Source organism: Rattus rattus, chromosome 2 (genome assembly GCF_011064425.1).
Source record: "Rattus rattus isolate New Zealand chromosome 2, Rrattus_CSIRO_v1, whole genome shotgun sequence".
Taxonomy (NCBI): Eukaryota; Metazoa; Chordata; class Mammalia; order Rodentia; family Muridae; genus Rattus; species Rattus rattus.
Genome location: NC_046155.1, coordinates 126,152,271 through 126,177,107, shown reverse-complemented (window position 1 = coordinate 126,177,107; position 24,837 = coordinate 126,152,271). Strand labels below are relative to the sequence as shown.

The 24,837-nt window shown below is 47.4% G+C and overlaps 1 protein-coding gene across 2 annotated transcripts in view; it reads right to left on the bottom strand.

Annotated features, from left to right (window-relative positions):
* Slco3a1 (solute carrier organic anion transporter family member 3A1) overlaps nt 1-24,837 on the bottom strand; it is a 280,725-nt gene that overhangs the window by 61,863 nt on the left and 194,025 nt on the right. For both annotated transcript variants that reach the window (XM_032893408.1, XM_032893407.1), the window contains exons 3-4: nt 18,627-18,725; nt 7,696-7,959 (exon numbers count right to left, since the gene is read on the bottom strand). In XM_032893408.1, coding sequence (XP_032749299.1) covers nt 7,696-7,959; nt 18,627-18,725 — 363 coding nt within the window. The remainder of the gene's footprint in view (nt 1-7,695; nt 7,960-18,626; nt 18,726-24,837) is intronic.

The following is a 24,837-nucleotide window of genomic DNA, read 5'->3' as shown; positions in this document are numbered from 1 at the left end:
CATCTGCTTGCTCCTCCTGGACAATGTAGTTGTCTTCCCATCCTTCCAGGTAGGCCTCCATGGCCCTTTAATGCATCCCATTAAACTTCCAGAGGTCCTCTTCATCTTGCACCCTGAATTCTGGCAATGTTCACCAATGATCATAGATGCAGTACGGTCTCAATCATGCAGCATGGAGAAATATAGATTAAAATGATCTTATCCAGCCTTCCTTGGAGCAGGCCTGCTCAGAGCTATTCATGTGCTGATAGAAGGCATGAGCTTCAAAGAGGGAGAGATGGCTGTTAGTAAAGTGCTTGCTGTGCTAGTCACGAGGACTTGAGTTCAATACCCAGCGTCCATGTAGAAAGGCCTGGCGCCGTGACCCATGTGTGCTGACTAGTCTTAGGTCAACTTGACACAAGCCATTTATCTGAAAGGATCGACCCTCAGTTGAGGAAAGACCTTTATAAGATACAACTGTAAGGCATTTTCTTAAGTAGGGATCGATGGGGGAGGGCCCAGCCCATTTTGGATGGGGCCATCCCTGGGCTGGTGATCCTGGGTTCTATAAGAAAGCAGGCTGAGCAAATCATGGAGGCACAAGCCAGTAAGCAGCACCCTTCCCCGGCCTTTGCATCTGTTCCTGCCTTCAGGTTCCAGTCCTAGAATTTCTGTCCTGTCTTCTTTCAGTTGGTGAGCAGCGATGTGGAAGTATAAGCCAAATTAAACCTCATCCTTGCTTTTGGTCATGGTGTTCAGCCACAGCAACAGTAACCCTAATGAAGACAACACGCTTGTCATCCTGGCACCTGGGAGGTAACAATAAACAGAACTCTCCCTGTGGCTTGCTGGCTAGCCAGTCTAAATAAATCCACCAGTCCCAGGCTAGAGAAGGGCCCATCTGAGAAAACAAAACAACACAAAAGACAAACAGCAACATAAACCACGGATGGCTCTACAGGGATGACACTCGTGGGTGAACTCTGGCCTCTACAATATGTGCACGAATGTGCATGCCTATCTGCATACACATATGAACTTGCCTTTGCCCCGTAGACTCCAAGCAGATCATAGACAAGCTTTTACTTGTTTGGATAGCCACTGCTTTCCCTTCCTGGTGTTGTTGATCTGTTTCACAGATTCCCCCTCTGGGAGATGCTATCTTCTCGCTATTGCCTTTGCTTATTCACTCAACAAACATTCTGACGTGCCAACCATGCCTGGCCTCATGCTGGGTGCCCTGTCTTGTTTGTCTCACTAGCCTTGCTAAAACAGCCAGAGGACAGCAGCACATTAAGGGACATGTTCCCCTCCCAATGCTGGTCCCAGCAGGCATTCCGTGATAAAAACACTATGAACCCATGGACCAGACTGGTGCCTGAGGAATCATAACCAGGCTCCTGTGACAGCAGGGTGTGGGTACAGCCTGGCTCAAGACATTTGGGAAGGGCAGACTGCTTCTTTCATTATGGAAGCAAGAATGTAGATTTTACAACATATCTACAGGAAGGGAGAAGTCAGCTCTGGAGACAAGTCATCTAATAGACAGTGTCCAGCCGGAAGCATGAACCTGCCCAGACTATCAGACTCCTCACAAACACACTTGAATGAGAGGTACAGGGTCCTCAATAAGAGAAATGTAGCCAAATCTAACCGCTGAGCTGAAAAGGAATAGAAGAAGCCAGGACTGGAGCCTGGTCAAGCAGACCCTTCCTGACACAACTGGGTCACTTGTGGGCTGTGGTAGCACACAAACACGTGTAGCTCTTACCACGTGCTCACAGGTGGGCCATGAGGAAGCCTGGGTGGGTTGGAGAGGGTCTGGCCAGGATGCTTCAGGAGAACAAAGTCCAGCTGGGCCTGGTAGGGCTCCTTCCATGATCCCCTCTGTCTTCCCCTTAGCATGGAAGGTAGTACCAGGTGCCAACAACAATGGAAGTGTCTCTGCCTTCATGGAGGTACAGAGGAAGGGATGCTTCACCTATCAAAGAGTAAAATAAGGCTGTGGCAGAGGAAGTGAGGAAGCTGTGCTTCAGAAAAGAAAGGAAGCCGATGTCCAAGACCAGATGTGAATTTCAGAAAAACACACAGGAAGGAGGAAGTGGTCAGGGAACTAGGGAGTGCTGTAAGGAGAATGGGGAGGGGGAGGGCAGAATGGCAGAACAAGGAGGGTGTGAGTCAAGTCAGAGGAGCCACAGCAGGGCTTTGCCACTGTCCCTTTAAGCGGCAGGTGGCAACATGATCAGGTGTTGTATCAGTTACTTTTCTAGTTGCTGTGACAAAACACGTGACTGCAGTGCCTTGAAGGAAGAAGGGTTTCTGCTGTCTCCATTCTGAGAGTGCCCTTTGTAGCCTTGGGAAGGGGCCACAGTAGGCATGAGAGGCAAGGGTTGATTACACTGTTTCCATAGTGAGGAAGCAGGCAGGACAAATCCTTTGATTTAGTCTGGGGCTGAGCTCCTGAGATGGAACTGACTACATTCAGGGTGGGTCTTCCTTTCTGGAAGTGACGAGCTGAGGTCAGAAAGGGTCCCTGGGGAGATCAGGGACGGGAGGCAGCAGCAGAGGTTTAGCCTAGAAGGACCACTGATGCAGGCCGGGCTGGGCTGTGCTGGGCCAGGGTGAGGTGTCAAGGAAGAGCTTGATCCTCTCACAGGGAGGCTCCACTAGAGGAAGTGCACAGGGCTCGGCAGTCTTTTCAAGGACATGGAGAGGCTACTTGTCTGTCAGGGTGAAGGGCTGAGCCAAGAGTGCTCAGCTTCTCACTGCCTCTCTCAGAGACCAAAGTCAGGACCTTGCCCTGAGGACTCCCAGCCTGGACACAGGCAGCTACACCTCCCGGCAAGTCAGTACCTGGCAGAGCCAGCAAGGAGCAGAAGTGTCCTCCCCTTGCAGCTGCAGCCCCTTTGAAGACACACTGCTTTAGGGGACATCTGTGCTGCCTCGGGAGACGGTTTTAGTACCTGGCGATGGCATTTGTTTTTCCAGAGAGTCTATTCAGCCAGAGAGACAGCCTCACTGAAACTTAGGGAGACAGCCATTGTCTTTCTTCAAATGTCTTTTCTTTCCATCTCTAAGTTTGATTTCCATATCCTTAAAACAGAACTGATGGCTTATAAGGCTAGATAGATTCTGTGGGGTACAGGTAAGAACAGACATTTTGGATGTTGTTTTTGGTGGTGGTGGTGGTGGCGGTCTCTCTCTCTCTCTCTCTCTCTCTCTCTCTCTCTCTCTCTCTCTCTCTCTCTGTGTGTGTGTGTGTGTGTGTGTGTTGTATACCTCTATAGAGGTACACACAAGTTGATGCTGAGTGTCTTTTGAGATAATCTTTCAGTGCATCTGGAACTTGCTGACTCAGCTAGATTGGCTTATGGCTGGAGAGCCCGGTGGGTCTTCCCGTCTCAGTTTCCTGAGTACAAGTATGTGCCACCGTGCCTGGCTTTTTATGTGGATGCTGGAGATCTGAGCTCAGGTCCCAAACTTGTCCAGCAAACCCTTTACTTGGTTATGCTCCCAGGCCCTGTTGTGTGTGTGTGTGTGTGTGTGTGTGTATGTGTGTGTGTGTGTGTGTGTGTGTGTGTGTGTGTGTGTGTGTGTGTGTGGCACGCAACTTGTGTTACTTCATTTATTAAAATGGCACCACTTCCATGTCAGGCACTGTCATGCACTGCAAATGAACAGATGAATGAGGGCTTTGTTTGCGTGTAGATAGAGGCTACCATCCCGGTGGACCAGACGACAGTGGTAATGCAGTAGTAGGGACTTTGCAGAGGCCAAGTAGATGACACATACCCAAACACAATATAGCTGACAGCCCAAAAGTGAACCAAAAGAAGAAAGGCTATCCCAGGCAGAAAAAGAACAAAGAGGGAGTATTACTGATGTATTGTACAAACCGCGCAATGCCAGCAGATGAAGGAGGACAGATCACTTCACTAGGGACCCAGATCCTTCAACGGAGGCTCCCCGGGTGATCAAGGAGACAACTTACAATGAAATAAAAAACCACTGAAGTGACATTGAAAGCAGTGACAGAAACCAGTACACATGTCTCTGTAAAAACATGTCTATGCGTATTACAAACTGTGGGATGAGGCTTAACATGCAAATGGTAATGATTGAGTGTTTATTTTCTAAACATGACTGATTTGTGCTTAGTTTTAATTAAAAATTTCCATTTATTTATTTATGTATTTATTTATTTATTTATTTATTTGTGTGTGTGTATGTGTGTGTATGTGTGTGCACACATGTACACATCCATAAGGCCCAGAGGAGAAGTTGTTGGAATCAGTTCTTTTTGTCTACTGTGTGAGTTCTGGGGATCATGGCAGCAGCATCTTTATCCAATGAGCTACCTTGTTGTCTCTAGATTATTTACTACTGTCTCATTGACCCATCCTCCCCTCTATGTAGCTTTCAATAAATTCTTCACACACACACACACACACACACACACACACACACACAGTACAGCTACATGCCAGGGTCATGCCAGGTGCCAATCTATAACCTGTTGGCATGAAAGGGAAGGAATAGAGAGTACTAGGCATTAGGATGACAGTGATGGTGAGGGTACCGAGTGTGTGCTCATCAGAGCCAAGGCTTAAAGGAAAGAGATTTGGTGGCATGTTGTGATTTAAAATTGTGACCAGGCTTGGTAGCCTCTCGCCTGAGGGTGACACTGTGGCTTAATAACCCAAGTATTTCTTTGTCTGAGGTATGTTTTATCAAAATGCCATGTGACAGTTGCTACAAGCTGGGAACTTCCAGCCTATTCTGAAACCAGATCCTGTGCTTTGCATCCCTCATGCTCCACAGAGAGGTTCAAGCTCGCCCAATGGCTGGCTTTGTTGCCAATTGACCTTCAAAGCCCTTGAAAATGGACCACATACCCAACTCCCGTAACACCCTAGCATAAGCCCTCTGTGTATGGTGTTTAACAGCTGTACCAACCGGAGGCAGTTGTAAAGATTGAACAAGACCCTCCATGTTGAAGCCAAGTGGAGTTAAATGTTATGACCCAAGCGTCCCAAGAGGGAAGTAGCTGAGCTGAGCTGGATCTCAGGATGTCTCACTCAAGATAGGCTACCCTATATCACTTGCAGAAACCTGGGAACTCCGCATGGTGGGGTTGAAGGGCTGCTCCACATAGAGTTTCTGAACATGGCCATGCACTCAAATAGACTGTGGGAGAAGGAAAACCTTTGAAGGCTCCCAAGAGACGCATGAGAAAATGGCCACTGAGATTCTGAGAGGTGTGCACTCCTCTTATACATCTGACAATGTTCCACTTATTTGTGTTCATGAACATGCCTGGGGACCATTGGGGTTTCTGAAAGGTTGTGTGTGTGTGTGTGTGTGTGTGTGTGAGAGAGAGAGAGAGAGAGAGAGAGAGAGAGAGAGAGAGAGAGAGAGAGAGAGAATCAGAGAGAGAGATAGTGTGGGAACACCAGTAGCACTGAAGGTGCACTTGGTGAATGAATTCCTATGGCAGAAACATTCAGCTCATGGAAGAAGATGAGGGATGTCACTGTATAGTAGATGCCACTGTATAGTGGGTCCTTCTCGGTGGCCAGCACCTGAAGGGATTCTTTATTAGCACAATAGCTTGTGTCACTGGACTCCAGCTTTTGCAGAAGTCTTCTTGAGACACAGCTTTCCTGCCCTGTTGGAATATCCTCTGGTCTAGTCCATTAGTGGGGCAAACTAAGTAGGGACTGCTCATTTGAAATGAAAAATCATTACTCATGGAAACGTGTTCACACAGACACCATGCTCGCCCACATGGACACCATGCTTGCCCACTTCTGATCTACTGAGTTCTGAACCTATTGGCCTAAATGCATAACTCTCAGCCCTGGCCAGCTACTCAATGCTCATCTTCACTTCGATTTGACCTCTCTTGCTGCATGCTTCCCCTATGGAAGCAGAAGTTCCAGGACACAAGACCATGATCCCTGGCCATATTCCCAGCCCTCCCTAGATGGAGAAGATGAAGCAAGGTGGTTGAACCTTATCTGAAACACTCTGAAATTGTGACAGTCCCTAGAGCTCAGGACCCAGCTGAGCTCTGCCTTTTATCCTCCCTGGGCCTCTACAGTCCTGTCACTTGCTGAACTACTTGCTGTCTTTGCTGGCTAGCTGATTTGTTCATGGATGGCCCAGTTGTTTATTTTTTATCTTTGCATACTCAGAGATGAAAGGCCTGTGAATGTGGTCTGTGGGAGACAAGACCATCACCTGCATCGAGAAAGATCTGGAATGGCTGTCACTACTGGGAATCAGGGTCCTCTCTTGCCAGACCAACTCTGATGCCAGTCGGATCGATTATTGTGGGTCTGGTGCCTGGGATTACAGTCAGCTGTGCTCTTAAGATAACAGCAGGCATCCCCCTTGAGCTGGCTGGGGACTTCTGGAATCTGCCTGTTTTGAAGGTAGAGGTAATTTACACACTTACTGAGGGGCTGGTCCCAGCTAAGGCAATCTCAAGGACACACACTAGCTGGACTTCTCACCTTCCGAACTTAAAAAGAGGAATTTTAAGGCCATCAGCTGGCTTGCAGCACTTGTAGATACTGACAGAGAACACGGGACCAGACATGACATCAGGCTATTAAATTAGTGTCTTTTCAGTAACAGCAAAGGTCCACTGGGCTCCTCACAGACTCGGAGGTTTGATTAAGTGTCTCTGCAGGCAGAGCTCTTGTTCTCAGGATGATGCTGTCAAAGAACTGTGGCACAGTCTTAAAGGTGTGGAAATGTGGCAAGGAGAAAGGAGCCACCTTACAGCCAGTGTGTGGTGGGACAATGAAAGATCGTGGGGGTAAGTCAAGGCCTGGGACCATCACCTGCCTCAAGTGCACCTCATCTTCTATGTGCTTACCTTGACTTCGATTTGAGCCCAGGGAAAGCCGATGATGCCTTGGAATGCAGCCCACGTGGCTGCTGAAGGCTTTAAGGAGGTTGCTGTCCATCTACCTTCCTTTCATCCCAACTTGCCTAAGAGGAGGTACATTAGCTGGCTAATGCCCAGGCATCTGCAGCCAACTGCTCATGTCTAAACTCTAGTGGGTGGATCCAAGTAAGTTAGGAGACACAATAAGCTTGGTGTCTGTGTGTGTGTGTGTGTGTGTGTGTGTGTGTGAGAGAGAGAGAGAGAGAGAGAGAGAGAGAGAGAGAGAGAGAGAGAGAGAGAGAGAGAGAGAGAGAGAGACAGAGAGACAGATAGACAGACACACACACAGAGAGACAGAGAGAGAGAGAGACAGAGAGACAGAGAGACAGAGAGAGACAGAGAGGTGGATGGGGGACACAGAGCAGCCTAAGGTTGCTGGGTTATATTCCTAAGCCTTTAAGGGACGGTGCTGACAGTGGAAACAACCCAGAAAAGAGCTTTCTCAATTGACAGCATTATCTTGCACCACGCCATTTTCTCAGAGAAGCTGCATTTGTTTTTATTTTTCTTTTTAAATGTATAGAGGTTTGCTGTACCCCCAAAGTGAGACTCTTGTACAATAACCACCAGGATTTCATCAATACATGGTGGCTACCTTATTTTTTTGCATCGCTTACCTATGTCTGATCCTAAGTCAAGCACAAAGTTTGTGTGGGCCGATTATGTAAAACTCTCAAATCCTCCGGCGGCCACCCTTTCCCTCGTCCAGTCACAACATGCCCATTGTTCTGACCAGCAAGTTGTGACCCTCTTACCTCTCAGTTGTTGGAAACAGGAGGCACTGCTGTCCGGCTCCAGGGGATGTCTCAGGACCCCATTGCTGGGCTTGGGCCTCTCATATTCTCTTTCTGGGAGCATGGCCTGCTCACTCTCCATGCCGGGGTCTGAGTGTGGGGGCAGGGATTGTGGGAAGCCAAACATCAGGAGGGAGGAGAAGAAGAGCAAGGCACCACAGAGCAGGAAGCCGCCCCACCAGGCTCCGATCCAGCGTGGGTCGTCAGGAGTGATGTCCAGGTTGCCTGGCAACAGAGAGGGCACAGCTTAGTGGACATGTGGGCTGTGGGAACCCTGATGAAGGGCCCAGTGCACAGAGTTCAAGGGCTATCAAACTTGATGGAAGTGGGTGGAGCCCTGGGCTGGGAAACTATCCGTTCCCTGTCAGCATTCCAGATTCTTCCATTACTGGGGACCGAGCATGTTTCCCCTTCATTTTCTTGTCTGCTCCGCTTATAATCTGTCTAAACAAAAACAGCAAGGAGCCAGACAGCCAAGGCTGGAATTGACTCGTTTTGCTGCACTGCCAAGCTGAGTCTGCAAAAACACAAGCAATAGTCACTATCCAAGCGTAGACTGTCACTAGGTATACGCTCTCTCACCTGAGACAATCTGTCTGAAACCTCATTCCGTCCCTCACAGTGTGAGTTACATCAGGCTCGTGACTAAGAAGGGAGCATGCAGAATGCAAGTCAAGAAAATGGATGTCTGGAAGGCCGGATTGAAGTCCTACCCCCTTTTGAGTCCTTCTGAACTCTGTGCCTCAGTTTACCAATCTACAAATGCTGAAAACCACACCAGACACATGTTCTTATATGTACTTGGTGGATGCCAATCTGCCATTTATGATGGGGTTCTTCATCCCCGAGCTTCTTCTTTCTAAAGATTTATTTATTTATTATGAGTACACTGTAGCTATCTTCAGACACACTAGAAGAGGGCATCAGATCCCATTACAGATGGCTGTGAGCCACCATGTGGGTGCTGGGCATTGAACTCAGGACCTCTGGAAGAGCAGCCAGTGCTCTTAACCACTGAGCCATCTCTCCAGCCCATCCCCAAGCTTCTATGGATTAGCCTGACTCCAGTCTTGAGGGTTGTCCCCAGCCCTCTGTTAGAAAGCTCGGCACAGGTCTGGTGCTCAAACGCATCATGGATATCTGTGTGGTTTGGCTGCATGGACCAGGGCTGCTTGGTACCAACACGACTTTGATTTGCCCACAGAAGTCATGGGAACGGAAAGTCACTACAGCTTTCTACCTTGTCTTTGGCATTCGCTTTTACAGGTGCCCTGAAAAGTGGCATGTCCAAGTGGGCTACCTAGAATTGTCACTTTGATAATATACCATGCTCCCAGAGCCCAAAAAGAGGTTCTTTGGGACTTGGGTGATTGTATGGAAGGCGAGAACAATAGGGCTATAGGCTGGGGCCAGAGGGATGCACATTTTGGGGAAGAGTGATGACTGCAGACACCAGGTGAGCACTTCGCCATTTATAAAGTGTCTCCCTGCTCCCTAAGACAACCAAGCCATCACTTTCTCAGGGGTTTCTCTGTCCTAGGAATCACACAGCACACTGCTTGTTGTTCCGGTGAATTCTTCCTACAAGCCTATAGAGTAGGATCTTTCATTCTCTCTAGGTTGGATTGTTGTGGAGACTAAGGCTTACAGAGCCTAGGTTCTTTGCCCCAGTTCACATGGATGCAGCCTAGAACACAGAGGCCTTGACACAGAGGCCTCCACACTTGGCACTACTTTTTAGATTTCTCTTTAGTTCCTCTTAATCCCTTTGTGTCCCACGGAGGACCTGGCTGTGCACTCGATTGCTGTACTCTATACCATAGGCCCATGGCTACTACCAAGGGTTGTGGTTGTGTGCAAATCGGCTTTGGGATACTGATAACCTCTACCCTGAATGCCCTGATTGATGCTCAGTGGCCTTCACCTTGCAAAGATGGACCTGCTGCTTTTGTGCAGCCATGGAGAGGAGAGAGCTGCAGAGGACTGGTGGGGGTAGGGGGCTGAATCCTGGCTCTGTAGCTCACTAGCGTGAGCGCACCCCAAGCCTTTTCATCATTTATGAAATGAGGGTGCCACCCCTAGAACGGTTGTAAGGATGAAAGGTTACAGGCAAGAACCCCCTGGCACGTGTGGGCGCTTTGGATATGGCAGACCTTATTATTTCTCCCTTTCTCTTTCTAAGGAGATGAATGGGTATATCCCTGTATGGGTTTTATTTTGAAACAGTACACCAGAGCACTGGAAACCCAAGGTGATTCTGGAAGCATCTTCATGCAAATGAGGGAAAAGAAAAGGAAGTACAATTGCCTGGGGTGGCTGAGTACGGCTGTTTTCACTAGTCACTTACTGTTTTTCTTCACCTGCTGCCAAGCAAGGGACGAAAACAAAGAGGAAGGGAGCCCCACTGCCTACGGGCTCCAGATGTGAGCAAAGGCAGAGAAATCCTAGTGGCTGTTGGAGGGGAACAAAATTAGTGCTGTGTAGAAAGTAGCAGGCAGTCAGTGATTCTCTTGGATGTGTGGGACAGCATCCCGGGGAGATGGGCTGGCACTGGCTATGTGAACTGTCTGTGTCACCATCTTCCCTGTGGGCATGCATGCACAAAAGCCGACTGTCTGTTCAAGAACTGAAAGACAGCAAGGGACATGTCACCTGGGTTAAAACCATAGCATACCCACCATTTGTGTCAGGTCAGAGGGGGCTCATGTGGAGGTACGTAAAGGGTCAGTTTCCTAAAACCATTGGTGGCTTTCCTGGCTGCTCTCCGGGAGGGGGTCACTCAGGGCACTGTGGCAGGAGAGAAAAAGCACACCTAGGGGACAGTACTCCGCTTCAGTGTGTGCACGAGGGAGAGGCTTAGTGGCTGAGTTTCTATCTGACTTAGGAAAGACAGGTCAAACTTGAACCTGTGTTGGAAACTCAATTATCTGTCTATACCAAATAATAGTGTGTGTGTGTGTGTGTGTGTGTGTGTGTGTGTGTGTGTGTGTGTAAATGCATGTGTGCTTAAAGGTGCCCATTGTGTGGGTGCATAAATATGCCTTGTAGAGGCCAGAGGTCAACCTTGGATATTATTCCTTTGGATCTAGCCACTCTGTTTTATGAGACAGAATCTCTCACTGGCCTGCAGCTCATCAATTTGACTATGGTGGCTGTCCAGCAAGCCCCAGGGATTTTCTTGTCCATGCCTCTCCACTGCTGGAATCACAAGCATGCATCACAATCCTTGGCTTTTTCCTTGTGGAACTGGGGGTTGAACTCCTATCCTCCTGGAGCCAGGGCTTTCTCAGCTATCCCTCAAGCTCCTCAAGTAGTATTTTTATGAGGAATTTTGGCTACCTAACAGGGGAAAAAAAACAAACAAACCAAAAACAACCCTCTCTACTTGTGTGGGGATTGTCAATGCTCAGGAGACATCATTCTAGAATGGCTGATTTGCGACAGAGTTCTTTGTGTGTTCTGGCAAAGAACCAAATGGCAGGTGACATTAATGCCTGTGTGTAGACCAGCTCTTCTGGATACATAGAGCATATGCCACCCACACACTAGAGTTTTACAGAGGAATGAATGAGCAGGGGGACACACTTCACTTGTGAGCATGATTGTGCAGGCTCTGGTGTGTGGGTCCCAAGTTTCCTCTCCCTAAGAGGAATAAATTAACGAAATATCCTTACTGACCAGCCTCAGATCCTTGACGGGAACACGATTAAAGTTCTACCACCCTAAGCCGCAGGTGAGAGGATGATGTTTGCTACTGTTGCATGGTCTAGCCTACCCCAACTAGCACAAATGCCTTGGGGAGAAGATTCCCTTCCCTGTAGTGGCAGCAGTCCTGGAGAGACCGAGGAAGCAAAAGTACTGTTCCAGTTTGGAATGGGGCATCAAAGCTCAAGAATCTACTTATTTTCCTATCTAGTTCCAGTGCTTCTATTAACTTTAAAAGCTTGTTTTCGGCCTGCTTGAAGGTGGCTGCTTGCAAGATGTCCCGAGAAGAAATGAAAAGCACTGGTCGTTGACTCGACACATCAATGCACCAATGACCTAAGATAGAAGTCTGGTGGCAGCTGTGGATCAGACTAGAGTGGGGGCTGTGACTCAGGCTGAGGGGACAGCCTGAGCTGAGGTGTGTAACATGCTAGGAGAAGCAGGTCCGTAGAGAAAGGGTTCTGCGGCCACTTGTCTATCCTTGGAAACTCCAGGTGCTCAAGGGGGTTCTATCGATCAGAAGGAGGGACTCTGAAAGAAGCCAAACCCCCACCCCAGCATGACCTGCCATCAGTGCCTGTAGGAGATACGTCTGTCAAGAGATGGGACACAGTTGAGACTGGCTTTGCAAGTGTCTCGGACATGTATACGGACTCCTTGGAAGACCCATTTCTTTATTTGTGTGTGTTATATGTTGTGTGTGCATGTGTGTATTTTTTGCACGGGCACGAGGGTGTGTGTCCACATGCCCCGGTGGAAGCCAGAACATGATGCTCACATGTCTGCTGCTGTCTTCTGTACTTTACTGCTTTGAGATGGGGCCTTACACTGACCTGGATGCTCACTGCAGGCTGGTCTGGCTGGCTATCATGCTCTGGCGATCTGACTGTCGCTGCCCTCTATTGCTGGGGCTTTAGATATTGTATAGGCATGCCTGGCTTTTTCACATGGGTAGTAGGGATTCAAACTCAAGTTCTCCAGCTCACATAGAAAGCCTATTACCCACTTACCCATCTCTACTAGCCCGGGATCCATCCCTCTAAGAGGCATCTGGTCCCTGGGTTGCTTTTCTTGCCTTTTAGTTCTGTTGAACAAATGGGAGTAAGATGCTAACAGTTGTCTGTCACCTCTGCAAAGAGCAAGTGACTACAGGGAGCCTATCAGGGCTTTGTCCCCATTTCCAAGGTAAAAAAGAAGAAAATCAGAAGGAACAGGAAGAAACCAGCACACACTTCATTACCAGGCCTACCCACGAGACTGTAAGAACTGTGGCTCAAAGCAAATTGGGGACAGTCACTTCTTTCTCTTGGGCCATACTGAGGGCCATTATGGCTCTCCGGGCATTTTCAAGTTCATGTACCTATTCGCTTAAACTATGTTATCAGACTTTTGCTATGGGACTGAGGAATTTCAAGAGTATCATTAAGTGACAAACCTAATTAGAAAGTGGAGGTGGTGAGGGTGTGGAACATTCCAGATCCCAGCCATCCAGCTAATGAGTCCAAAATGAAGGAAGCTGACTGCAGTGCTAGCCCTCTCAGAAGGCAGAGTAGGAAGTCTAGCTGGTGACCTTTTCCCACAAGCACGTGGGCTACGGCATCTTGTTGCAACAGCTACCGATGCCATGGGGCTGCCTGCAGGGCCAGCTGGTGTGCGTGTGCCTCTGGACAAGGGTATACACATACACTGGTGAGGTTCAAACAACTAGAGAAAGGTTCCTGTCCACGGGAGGGGGTAAACCTCTTGATTAAGTACAGGTTTCAGGGAGGCAAGTTGCTAGGCTGAAAGAAAAGAGTTGTGAGCCAGGGCTGAAACCATGCTAGATCTCTTTGTAAGTGCAGACGCCAGCAGACTTCTCAGATGCCCCGTTGTATCTAAGCTGTATTGCATGCTTCCTTTATGCAGAGACATTGTCTGGGTTGAATGTGTGGTTTTCTAGCATTATCCACACACAGGCTCAAGGAGGAATGGCTACCCCAGGATCACAGCTCATGGGAGTATGGTCTGGGTTGACAGGATACCTTATGAATAGAAGTTACACTCCCTACAAGGTCCCGATTTCCCAGCAAGACAGCCCGTGTACACCTTTAATAACTACTTAATCATGGCAGCTGCTGTTCCTAAATCTCCCTTTAGTAAACCCACACAACTAATGCTGGTCGATTCAGTGCTTAGGGGTACACCGTGAAACCGAGCCCTGTCCTCAAGGTTCTGTTCACTGAGATATTCTGAACAAGAAATTCCGGAAGCCTCATCATCCCTTCTTCCCCCAGCTCTCACAGGAGGGATCTATTTGCCTTAAGAGGGAGCAGTGGAGCCACACAGGATCAAAGGCAGATGAAAGACGCCAGCCACAGAGTACTGTGCCTAAGCCTGACCAGATGAGCCTCTGGGGAAGCTACCTACCTCCAACCCTTCTCTGGGATCTTCTCCCGGATTGCTGGCTCATTCCTACAAACAACCTGCTCCCCTGCTCCCTCAGCTGCACTCAAGCCTCCTTTCTCTGTGCACTGTTGCCTCCTTAGCCACTTCCGGGTCAGGGGACGGACATTTTCCCTCCATTTGTCCTACAGTACAGGCGGGCACCTTTGCCACCTCCAAATAAACTTCAGGGAAGGCAGTGGCTGCCTTCCCTGCAAACTCTCCATCCCAGATTCCAGAGATGCACATGGCGCTATGCATACAGACATTCATGTGGATTGTGACATTTCTATATGGCGGGCAGCTCCAAAGAAGAGCTATTTCATGAAGTGAGGACAAGATAGGAGACCCTTGAAGAACTGAGAATTCCTGCCTCAAAATACAGTCAAATACACACAAACATGACAAGGTTCTGCCACAAAAGCAGAAACAATAAAAATTGCTTGGAAAGGAGATTTTTCCTGGTTGATTCCCTAACAGAGTTAGCGATGCTCTTCTGCCCTCTGGTGGTGATAATCAGCACCGACCTTCCGGTACCTTCAGGAAGCAGTGTGACTCACAGACGTCCTCTCATAGCAACAGTTCCCTGGTCACCTTGCGCTCAGGAAGGCTGCCATCAGTAAGACGCCAAGACAGTAAGGAGAAGTGTCCATCTGAGGTGTCCATGGGAGGCATCAACACCAATCAAATGTGGAGGAGGTTGCTTAACTCCTCACGGGGCTTTGGGGACAAGAAGAGATAATGACTACGCTGAGGTGTCCTTAGTGCTGTCAGCTGGGGGCCTGTGGGTGCACAGGTTAAGTGCTCCCAGCTGCCACTCTATCCATTATTTTTGCAGGCACTGAGGGTTCACGAAGTCTGGGGAGAGGGGATCGATCACTAGTGGAAAAAGTCTGCCAAATGGCTCATGAGACTTGGTTTGTATACAGATGTGTCTCCACTGGTTGGGTCGGGCCCCTCCCCTTCTGGCTGAGATCCAGGTTCTTCCTCTTCCGGATCTGAGATCCCGGTTCCTCACTAATTTGATGAAAGATCTTAAAGAGAGTGCCGCTCAGGGTTCTTTCTGGCACAGACTTTCTGGCCACTCCCTAGGTCTCAGTTTGATGGGTCACTACTGATATGCCCATTACAAAATATATCACCCATCGCTTTCCAAGGCAGCTTTCCCAAGAAGCTTCCATTCTCCTCCTGCCCCTGGCTGCCCCTGGACAGTGCCGCCTTTGGCACACCGGTGGGAGCTAGCCTTTCTGTCTGCAGGAGATGGCAGATGACTTTTCATAGAGTATGCCCCTTAGCAGTCCATCCTGGCTTGTTAAGAGTGGACTTCAAAGGGCCAGGCTGCTGGAAGACAGGGGCATTTAATCCCTTCCTGTACAGGCCCAGGGCTTGGCAAGAATAAATAAGGCTGCATCTGATTTTATTTTCTTCTTGGAAATTTGTAACATCATTAGAGACAAGTAAATATATCAGTGGGATTAATGGACTGAATCAGAGAGCAACTTGATTGGATTTAAGACCACATTATTTCTTTGGGGTGAATTAGTAAATTTAGCACTGTCAAGAGATGATGGATTGGGAACCCGGGGACTCAGAGTTCTTATTGATCCTGAGAACAGATCAGCTCAAGAAGCAGCTACAAGCTTCCCCCAACCCCCATCTGCCTGCAGGGAGAGGAGAGGGAGGGAATGCAGCTTTGTTACTGATGGAACTATGTAGAAGTCCGGTGTTCTCCTTTAGGCGGTGGCTACAATAGTTGTGGACGTAAGGATGCTCACAGATCTCAGTTGATGCCCCTGTGGTGATTTGAATAAAATGTGCTCCACAGCCCCATAAGGGTCTTGCTGGAGTAGGTGTGGTGGTGTAGGACGTGTGTCACTGGGCTTTGGGGTCTCAGAAGATTAAGCCACGCCCAGTGGCTCAGCACCATGTCTGCACGCATGCCGTCATGCTTCCTGCTGTGATGATAATGGACTAAACCTCTGAAACTGCAAGCCAGTTCTGATTAAATGCTTTCCTTGTAGAGTTGCCATGGTTATGTTAATTCTTTACAACAACAGAAACCCTAAGGCACCCCTCAAAGGAACACCCTCCAGGGACAACAGCTAGATGTGGTGGAACATATTTTAATCCCGGCACTTGGGAGGCAGAGTAAGCTCAAAGCCAGCCTGGTCTACAGACTGAGTTCCAGGACAGCCAAAAACCAAAAGAAAAAGAAAAAGGTTAGCTGTGAGACAAGATATTTTCTTCATGGGTCACTCTTTATGTATGACATGTATTGTTACGGACTTGCTTTGGTGATTAATTAGGGGATAGAACAGGGTGCGTTAGTTCTGATCACAGACTTTAAGGACCATTGTATAGTGTGTAAGGCTTCCTGCCTGGACATTGTAAACACTGGGATCAGGATAAACATCTGTGGGTCTGAGCCCCAAAGTAGCCGTGGTGAGCTAAGTTCCACCTCTTTCCAACACCAATCTGTGTTAACAGGTTATCTACACAATTAATTTTCAGCACATCCAGTCACTAAAATATGAGGACTATTTGTCACCACAGCACAGCCGTGATCAATCTGTTTTGCCAACTTGATGGAATGCACCTGGGAGACAAGCCTCTGGGTATGTCCATGAGGGATTATCTATTGATCGAGGTGGGAAGATCCACCCTTACCATTGTAGGTAGCAGCATTACCCTGGCTGGGTTTCTGGCAGGACTGAAGGGGATAAATTTGTGATGCTTTTCTGCCCTCTCGTGGTAAGAGGGAGCAACAACCCTCAAGTACCTGAAGGAAAGCAGGGCTAATGGATTATCATTTAGCTGTAAAAATAGTGAAATATCGGTAAATGGACAGAGCCAGAAATAATCATTATGAGTGAGGTAACCCAAGCCCTAAAAGACAAATGCTATATTCTTTCTCATATGCGAGTGCTAGATTTGAAAGCTTGAATATGTGTGTTTAGCCCATAGAAGTATGAAAAGTAGAAAGGGGCACTGGGAGGTATTTCAAGGACTGACATTATTTGCTGGACATGAGAAAGCTGTTGTACACATGAACACAGTGGCTATGATGGTGTACACAAGGCATGCACAAGATCAGGGCAGGCAAAAGCCCAGCGTGGACTGGGGATGCTCAGGACACCCTGCTCTTAGCTGAGCAGCTACTAGCAACTAATGGTGGCTGGGGAGGAAGTGAGTTTTCATCAGGTACGCGACCCCACACGGGTACTCATGCTCCTCATGCTCTAGCAGGTGGTCCTACCCTCATGCACAGTCGAGCAGCATTAACTGGATTTGGTGAGTTGGGAGCTCGGGGAGGAGATAGAAAAAGACACAGAGAGAGAGAGACAGAGACAGGGAGAGAGAGAGAGAAAGAGAGAGAGAGACAGACAGACAGAGAGAGACAGACAGAGACAGACAGAGACAGAGACAGAAAGACAGAGAGAAGTGTGCAAGCACATGAAGTTTGGAAAGAAAAGTGGTAAATATAGAAGAGTTTGGAGGAGAGAGGGAATGGGGGTGGCCTTAATCCATCCATCCATTATATGCATGTATGAAATTCTCAATTAAAAACCCCTGTTACTAAGATGGCAGAAAGCCATGAAAAGCTAAGTAAGATGGCGCATTGCTCTCCACCTTCTGACTGTGGCTTCAGTGTGCTCAGCAGCCTCACACTCCACACCTTCACCACCGTGGTGGACTTCTTAGAGTTATACACCAAAATAAAGTTTTCTTCTAAAATGTCAAGTGTTTTAGTTTGCTTTTCTTTTGCAGAGACAAAACACTTTGACCTCAAACAAACAAACAAACAAACAAAAAAACAAATCTGGGAGGAAAGGGTTTGTTTCATCATATATTTAGTGATGGTCTATCAGTGTCATTAAAGGGAGAAGTCAGGCCAGGAATTCAAGGCAGGAACCTGGATGAAGGAGCTGAAGCAGACACTATGGAAGAATGATGCTATTGGTTCATACTTGGGCCCACATCCAGTTACCTTTCTTATAGGCCCACCTACCTAGGGGATGGTACTGCCCACAGTGGGCTGAGTTCTCCTACATCAGTTAGCAATCAAGAAAATGCCCCACAGATACTCTTATTGGAGGTCCACCATGTGTGTCGAGTTCATAACCAGAATTAGCCGTCACACGAGGTATTTGGTCACAGCAATGAGACTGGTAACTAAGAGCAGTATCGTTTACCCAGACAGCCACGCGGTTTAACTGCAGAATCACAGATGTGAAGCCCAGAGCAACTGAGAAACATATGTCCTCTTCTAATTAAAAACACAGCAAGATTTGCTTAAGATGCTTTGATTTTTATTTGTATTTTGCATGTGTGTGTGTGTGTGTGTGTGTGTGTGTGTGTGTGTGTGTGTGTGTATAACTTTGGGAGACGAAAAATGGGGCCTTGTGGCAAAAGTTGGGTTGCTGTGATGTGCTTTTGAGGAGGACATGGGGACCCTGGTCTCTTCCTATTTCTTCCCTTCGCAGCCATCATGTGGTAGCTAGCTCTGCCTACCTCTCGCTCGTCATAGTCAAGTGGTGTCTGACCAAGAGGTCCCCCAACCACATGGACCCTGAAACCCTGAGCCAGACTAGGCCTTTCTCGGTTTTGACTTGATCGTGCCAGCCATATATGTCACAGAAGTACAAAGTCGAGCAGCACAAGAATGCTGCTTAGTGGAGGGCCTTAAACAGCCACAGGCTGAAGACCCCCTTTATACGAACGGAAATGCTTGTAAGAACACTTAGAAACTACCATCTGCTCCTTACTTGTGTCAATGAAGACCGCGTCCACGTAGATTTTGGTACAGAAAGAGCCCAGAATAAATCCACAGGCTGGTCCAAATACCAACATCGTGAACAGGATTCCTGAAAGAAGAGAACAAGAGGTTAGGTTAAAACAGAGAAGCTCTTCAAGGAGCAAAATCACCAAAGTATAATGTTATACTGGCCAGGTAAGATACCTGGTTATTATAAATGACATTACAAGGTTTTTTGTTTTTGTTTTTGTTTTTTTTCATCTTTGAGAACTCCATGCAAATACTGTGTATCAGGGTAGAGTTCCTTGGTATTTTGTTTGTTTTAGGTGTTATTTTAAATCATGTGTGCCTATGCACACAAGAGTGCTGTGGCCTCAGAGTCTGGAAGAGAGGGCATTGAATCCCCTGGAGCTGGAATTTGGGGTGATTTGAGCATCCTGGAAATGGGCAATGGGCATCCTGGAAACAAACCCACAAGAGACCCTCTACATATACACATGCACATTGTTAACAGCCGAGCCATCTCTCCAGCCTGTCTGCAGGAATTTGATAGATTGCTCTAACGGGGCAGTCATAGCCACCTCCTCCCATTTCTCTTACCTTTAGAGGATTTTGTGTCACATGAATCAGAAATACTAAAATAACCCAAATCTATCATTAAGGAGTTTTCCTGCCACTAAGAAGGGGAGGCTTGAGAGATGGCTCAGTTGGCAATGCACCTCCTACGTAAGCATAAGGATCCTCGCTTGGCTCCTTAGCACTCACATATGAGCCAACCATGACAGCCAGACTGTAGCCCTAATACCAGGAGGGTGGAGACAAAGGTCACAGGAGTGCCTCAGTCACTGTTCATTGATCTAGGTTCAGTGACTCACCACGGCTCAAAAAATAAGCGAAAAACCAGGGAAGCTACCTGATGTTAACCTCTAGCCTCCACATACACACACATACATGTACACAAGCACCCACACTTATACATGCACATCTTCCCTATATGCACATACACTCTACACACACACACACACACACACACACACACACACACTGAATTTTGAAAGGATTTTTATAACTCTGTTTTTACATTCATTTCAGCTATACTCTCTTTGTTAGCATTTTGTCTAAGCCCCGCCCCACAGTTATCTGCAATGGCCAGGAATGTCTGACTCACTATGAAAAGGGCTGCTTGCCCCCTTGGCTCTCTCTTACTTTTGCCTTTTTGCTCCGGCTCTGAACTCTCACTCCTTTCTCTCATCTCCCCATTCCCTTCTCCCCTCTCCCTCCACTTGCTCATGGCCAGCCTCTATTTCTGTATCCACTCCCCCTTCTCTCTCTGCTTTTCTCTGTCTCTACTACCCTCTTAACTCCCCTCCCTAGGCCCTGAATAAACTCTATTCTGTACGATACCATTGTGTGGCTGGTTCCTCAGGGGGAAGGGATGCCTCAGCGTGGGCCTACCAAGGTACCCCCTTCCCTGATACCTGACTATTCATCCACTAAAACATATTCCTTCTCTTTTTATCTTCTTATAAACATGACACTCTTTCTTTTCTTTTCTTTCTTTCCTTCTTTCCTTCTTCCTTCCTTCCTTTCTTCTGGAAAGATTCCAGGCACTCATACAAACTAAAGAATTCGTAGAAAGTGAGAAAGGTCTAATCCACAAAATATTTTCAAATGGAATGAAATATTTATAATCTCCAAATATAACAAATATGAAAATCCACACAGGCTGTGCATGGAGAAGAAGTGACAAGACACTTCTCAGTGTTGCCACCTCTTGCCATGTGGAATTACTGTTGTCACTGTGGCTATGGTTGTTTACGAGCCAAGCCTACCTGTCACTCCTGATGGCATGACAGACCTTGGCTGTGTATTTAGTACATAGGCTTTGCCTTTAAAAAAAACTTTTGGATAACTCTTGGAGAAAAGCACCAGGCCTAGACTAAAACTCACAGGCTATAGCTGCTTAATTAAACTGACATCTTCAGGACACTTTCTGAGTTCTGATCAACCCCCAGCCCTTACTGAAGAATAATTAAGTAGCAATCCTTCATGACAAAGATAGTCATCCAATGGGGACAGCCCATAACTTATGTTCAGATAGATGGTCCGGAGCAGTGGGTGCCAGAGGGTCTGTGTGGGAACCAGTGTCACGATGGAACCTAAGTTCACAGGAGGACACATTTGTCTACTGATTGATTCCTTAGGAGGTGGGGCTCAGAGCACGTGGTTCACTAGGGGTGTGCATTACATAGCTTCATTTTATCCCCAATCTACTTCCTGCCCACCACGAAGCCTGCAGCTCTGCCAGGACTTCCTGCCTCAGGGCAGGCCCACAATCAATAGAACTAAGTGACCATGGACCCAGACCTCTGAAAATATGACCCGAGATAAATTCTTTGTCCTCTAAGTTGTTTCTCCGGGTGTTTTGTCATAGCCATGTAAACTGGCTAACACACTTGTAAGCTCTTTCCATGAGCCCAGCACTAACCTCAGGGTTGGAGATTCAGCATTAGACTTAAGTTAAGTCTTAACTAAGAGTTAAGAATCCTGGTCTTCATGGAGCTCAACGACTTACAGACAGAGCCAAAAAGAAAACTTCAGAAGCCATAGACCCAAGTTCAAATGTTTCTAAGTGAATCTGGGTCTTTACAAATAGGAACCCAAAGCCCCAAAGCAATCACTTGATTTTGGCCCGCAGACAGTAAGACAGACACAATGAAACATACTGTTTTGTATCACAAGAATAGACTGCTAGAAAGAAATTAATCTGTTTCAAAATACTCTAAGGAGAGCCACAGACCCCAAATCTCACAGCTCTTCTTATTTAAGGGGGAAGCTTCAAAAGGGAAAAGCTGTTACCTTTGTAAAGGAACAATATCCGCACAGTGAGTGGGTCGGTCTGCTTTGTCCCAGCGTAGATAGCTGAACAAAGTGGTGTGTGCACAAACTGATGTATGCAACGTGTGTGTGTGTGTGTGTGTGTGTGTGTGTGTGTGTGTGCGCGCGCACGTGCATGCACATGTTCACAGGGATACAGGGAGGATCCCAGGGTCCAGTGAATCCTAGGCTACTGTAGTACATCCCTAGCCTCTCTGGCAGCCAAGAGCTCCTCCTCAGAGAGATGTCACAGCAAACCAACAGCAAGCTGGTTTCGAAAAGTTTTCTATGACGATGTGGGAGCAGCCCTTTACCAGCAGGAGTCACGAGATCTCAGACGGAGCAAAGGCTTCCCCTGTGTCCTTAGGGAAAGTATGAGGCATCTTCAGGATTTCACAGAAAGTTACTTGTGAATTTATCTCCTCAGCTCTCCTTGTCATCAAGCTGTTATTTTGTTTATTTATTAGCAAAGTGCCTCAAAATGATCTGCCTGAGAGGTAAGAGGCAGTATCAGGCGCCTGGCGGTAGCATCCCTGTGTAGAACAGGCCCTGGTCCAAAGGGAATGTTTTCAGTTGTTTTTCTCACATTTGTGGCTCAAGTGTGCCCTCTGCTGTCTGCCTGGTTTCTGTGCACCGCAGGAAGAGCACGCTGAGGAAGGACCTGAGAAGGGAAGCCAGGAAACCACAAATCCAGGGTTGTCCTCTTCCTACTGCCCTGTATAACCCAAACCACTTTACATCCCAAGTCCCCGTTATCCCTTCAATCTACTGTGGATAGATGTGCTCCCAAACGCTCCCTCGCTTGTCTGCAGCATGTAGCTAAACACATCACAAGCAAAGGACTAGAAGCCAGGGCCTTCTAGTCCATTAAGGGGTTCTTATGAGTGAGTGTTGGGTAGCCAAGACGAAGCCCCAGAACTGCTATATCCTATTCTCATCAGCGTTTATCTGATTCTCTGATGTTACCTGTCAAGGGCAGTGGGACCCTTGCTTTCTAGTAGCAATATACTCTCAAGGAGGAAGCAGTATGCCGGGAGGGAACGGAGGACGCTGGTGCTGAAGCTGTGACCTCCTTAGACTTAGTGTGCATCTGCATCTGCCAAATAGGGGGCTGAGGGACCTTGAACTCACAGGACACTGCATGATAACTCTTATGCATATATGTCTGTGTCTAGGTACATGTATGTGCACCGCCTGCATGCAAGTGCCTGAGTAGGCTGGAAGAGGGCATCAGATATCCTGGAACTGGAGATGGTTGTGTCACCAACCATCCTGGATGTTTGGAACCAAACTCAGATTCTCCCCAAGGGCAAGGGCTCTTGACTGCATAGTCAGTTTTCCAGATCGACGGTTTCAGCTATGGGCTCACTTGACTCCTTTTATGACCCCCAACCTTTTCCTTTTGTTTTTAGCATAATAGACTTATTTTTCTACTTTTGAGATTATAATATAATTATGCCGTTTCCCCCTTTCACTTCCTCCAACCTAGCTCTCCCATGTGCCCCTTCCTTGGTCTTTTTTTCAAATTCATGTCTTCGATATTTTTCATTAACTGTTGTTGTTGTTGTTGTTGTTGTTGTGGGGTCTCTGCCTGTGTCTCTCTGTGTGTATGACTTCCAGTCTTTGAGAACTGAGTGTTCTAAAGCCTCTAGGAGGGGAAGCACTTGTAGAAATCAGTTAGGAGTAGGAAATAAAGCTGGCAGTGCCTGCCTGCTTCTCTTGGCTCTGAGAAGCTGTGTGGCTCTCCCATAGGGCCCCTCACTAATTGTTAGAGGCGAGGGTTACTAAGATAGATTTTCCTCAGTACGTGTATACCAATTTTCAAGCAATTATTACATTGTTTGTATATTCACACTTAGTAAGCAGTTTGAACATAGCCACTTAGCAAACAAAACCATTAGTTATATTTTTCCAGACTCCAAGTTCTGCCACATAACAAGACACTAAAAATGGTAACGGAGGGAGGTTTAGGACAGAGATGTGAATTATCTTGATTCATGCACAGAGGATGACAGCACTGTAGACACACAAGGTTAGCCCCAATCTGAACCATAGCGAGGCTTCAAAGAGATGATGCCCAGAGACACCTCTCTATAGTGATACTCCTTCTCTCCTGCTTTGAATTTTTCAAATTTGATACCAGCCACTTAGGGCCTAGGGAAGAAAGAGGAATTGGCCAAGGATTTTTGTCAAGAAAGTGGCTGCCGTGTTAGAGAGACTTTAAATACTGTTTGTCAATCAGCATGTGTACTGGCCACAGACCTTGTGGCAGACCCTATGCCAGGAACTGGGGTCATGGCAGTGAACAGAACAGATCTTGGTCCTTGTGAGGTTTGTATTCTAGAAGATGCAAGCTAACAAACCAGCCTATTCACCGTGTCCTCTTAGTAGGAGTACAAAACAAGACTGTGTGATTGCAGCTAGGGCGAGCGGCCTCAGGGGCGAGATTTTTGTTGCTATTTTGGTAGGCAAAATTAAGGCCCCCAAAGATGTCTATAACTCCTCAAGGGAATTATGGTGACAGATGGATGGCACTAAAACTGTCAATAAGGTAAATAGTGTGTGTGTGTGTGTGTGTGTGTGTGTATGTTTATGAGGGTCTGTGTATATGTTGTGAGCATGTGTACGTGTATGAGTGTGTATGTGTATGTGTGTGAGCATGTGTGTGTATGTGTCTGTGTATGTATGTATGTGTGTATGTGTTTTGTGAGCATGTGTATGTGTATGTGTGTGTGCATGTGTGTGTATGTGTATGAGTGTGTGTGTTTATGTGTATGTGTGTGTTGTGAGCATGTGTATATGTGTGCATGTGTATGTATGTATGAGTGTGTGTATGTGTGTGTATGTATGAGTGTGTGTGCACGTGTGTGTGTGTGTGTGTGTGTGTGTGTGTGTGTGTGTGTGTATGTTCGTGTGCATGTGCTTTTGGAGGCCAGAGGTTAATGTTGGGTGTCTTTCTTGACTAATTATACTTTCCAGAGATGGATCTCCCACTGAATCTGGCGTCACTCACTCAGCCTGTCTAGCTGGCCAGTGAGCTGTAAACATCCCTGTCTCTGCCCATTGAGCACTGAGATTACAGGTGGGCTGCATGTCCATGGTGTTGGGGACTAGAACTCTGGGAGATCTGCTGCAACTGCTAAGAACTCTCCTCAGCTCTAATCAGGCAATTGTGTTTTGTTTTTGGAGACAGAGGTTATCTGTATAGCCCAGATTGTCCTGCAACCCACATTGTAGGCTGGCTTCAAACTCAGAGATCCATCTGCACTTGCCTCTCAAGTGCTGAGACTACAGGTATACCCCACCCCCACCAGACTAGGTGATCTTCAAAACTAACAGCAGAT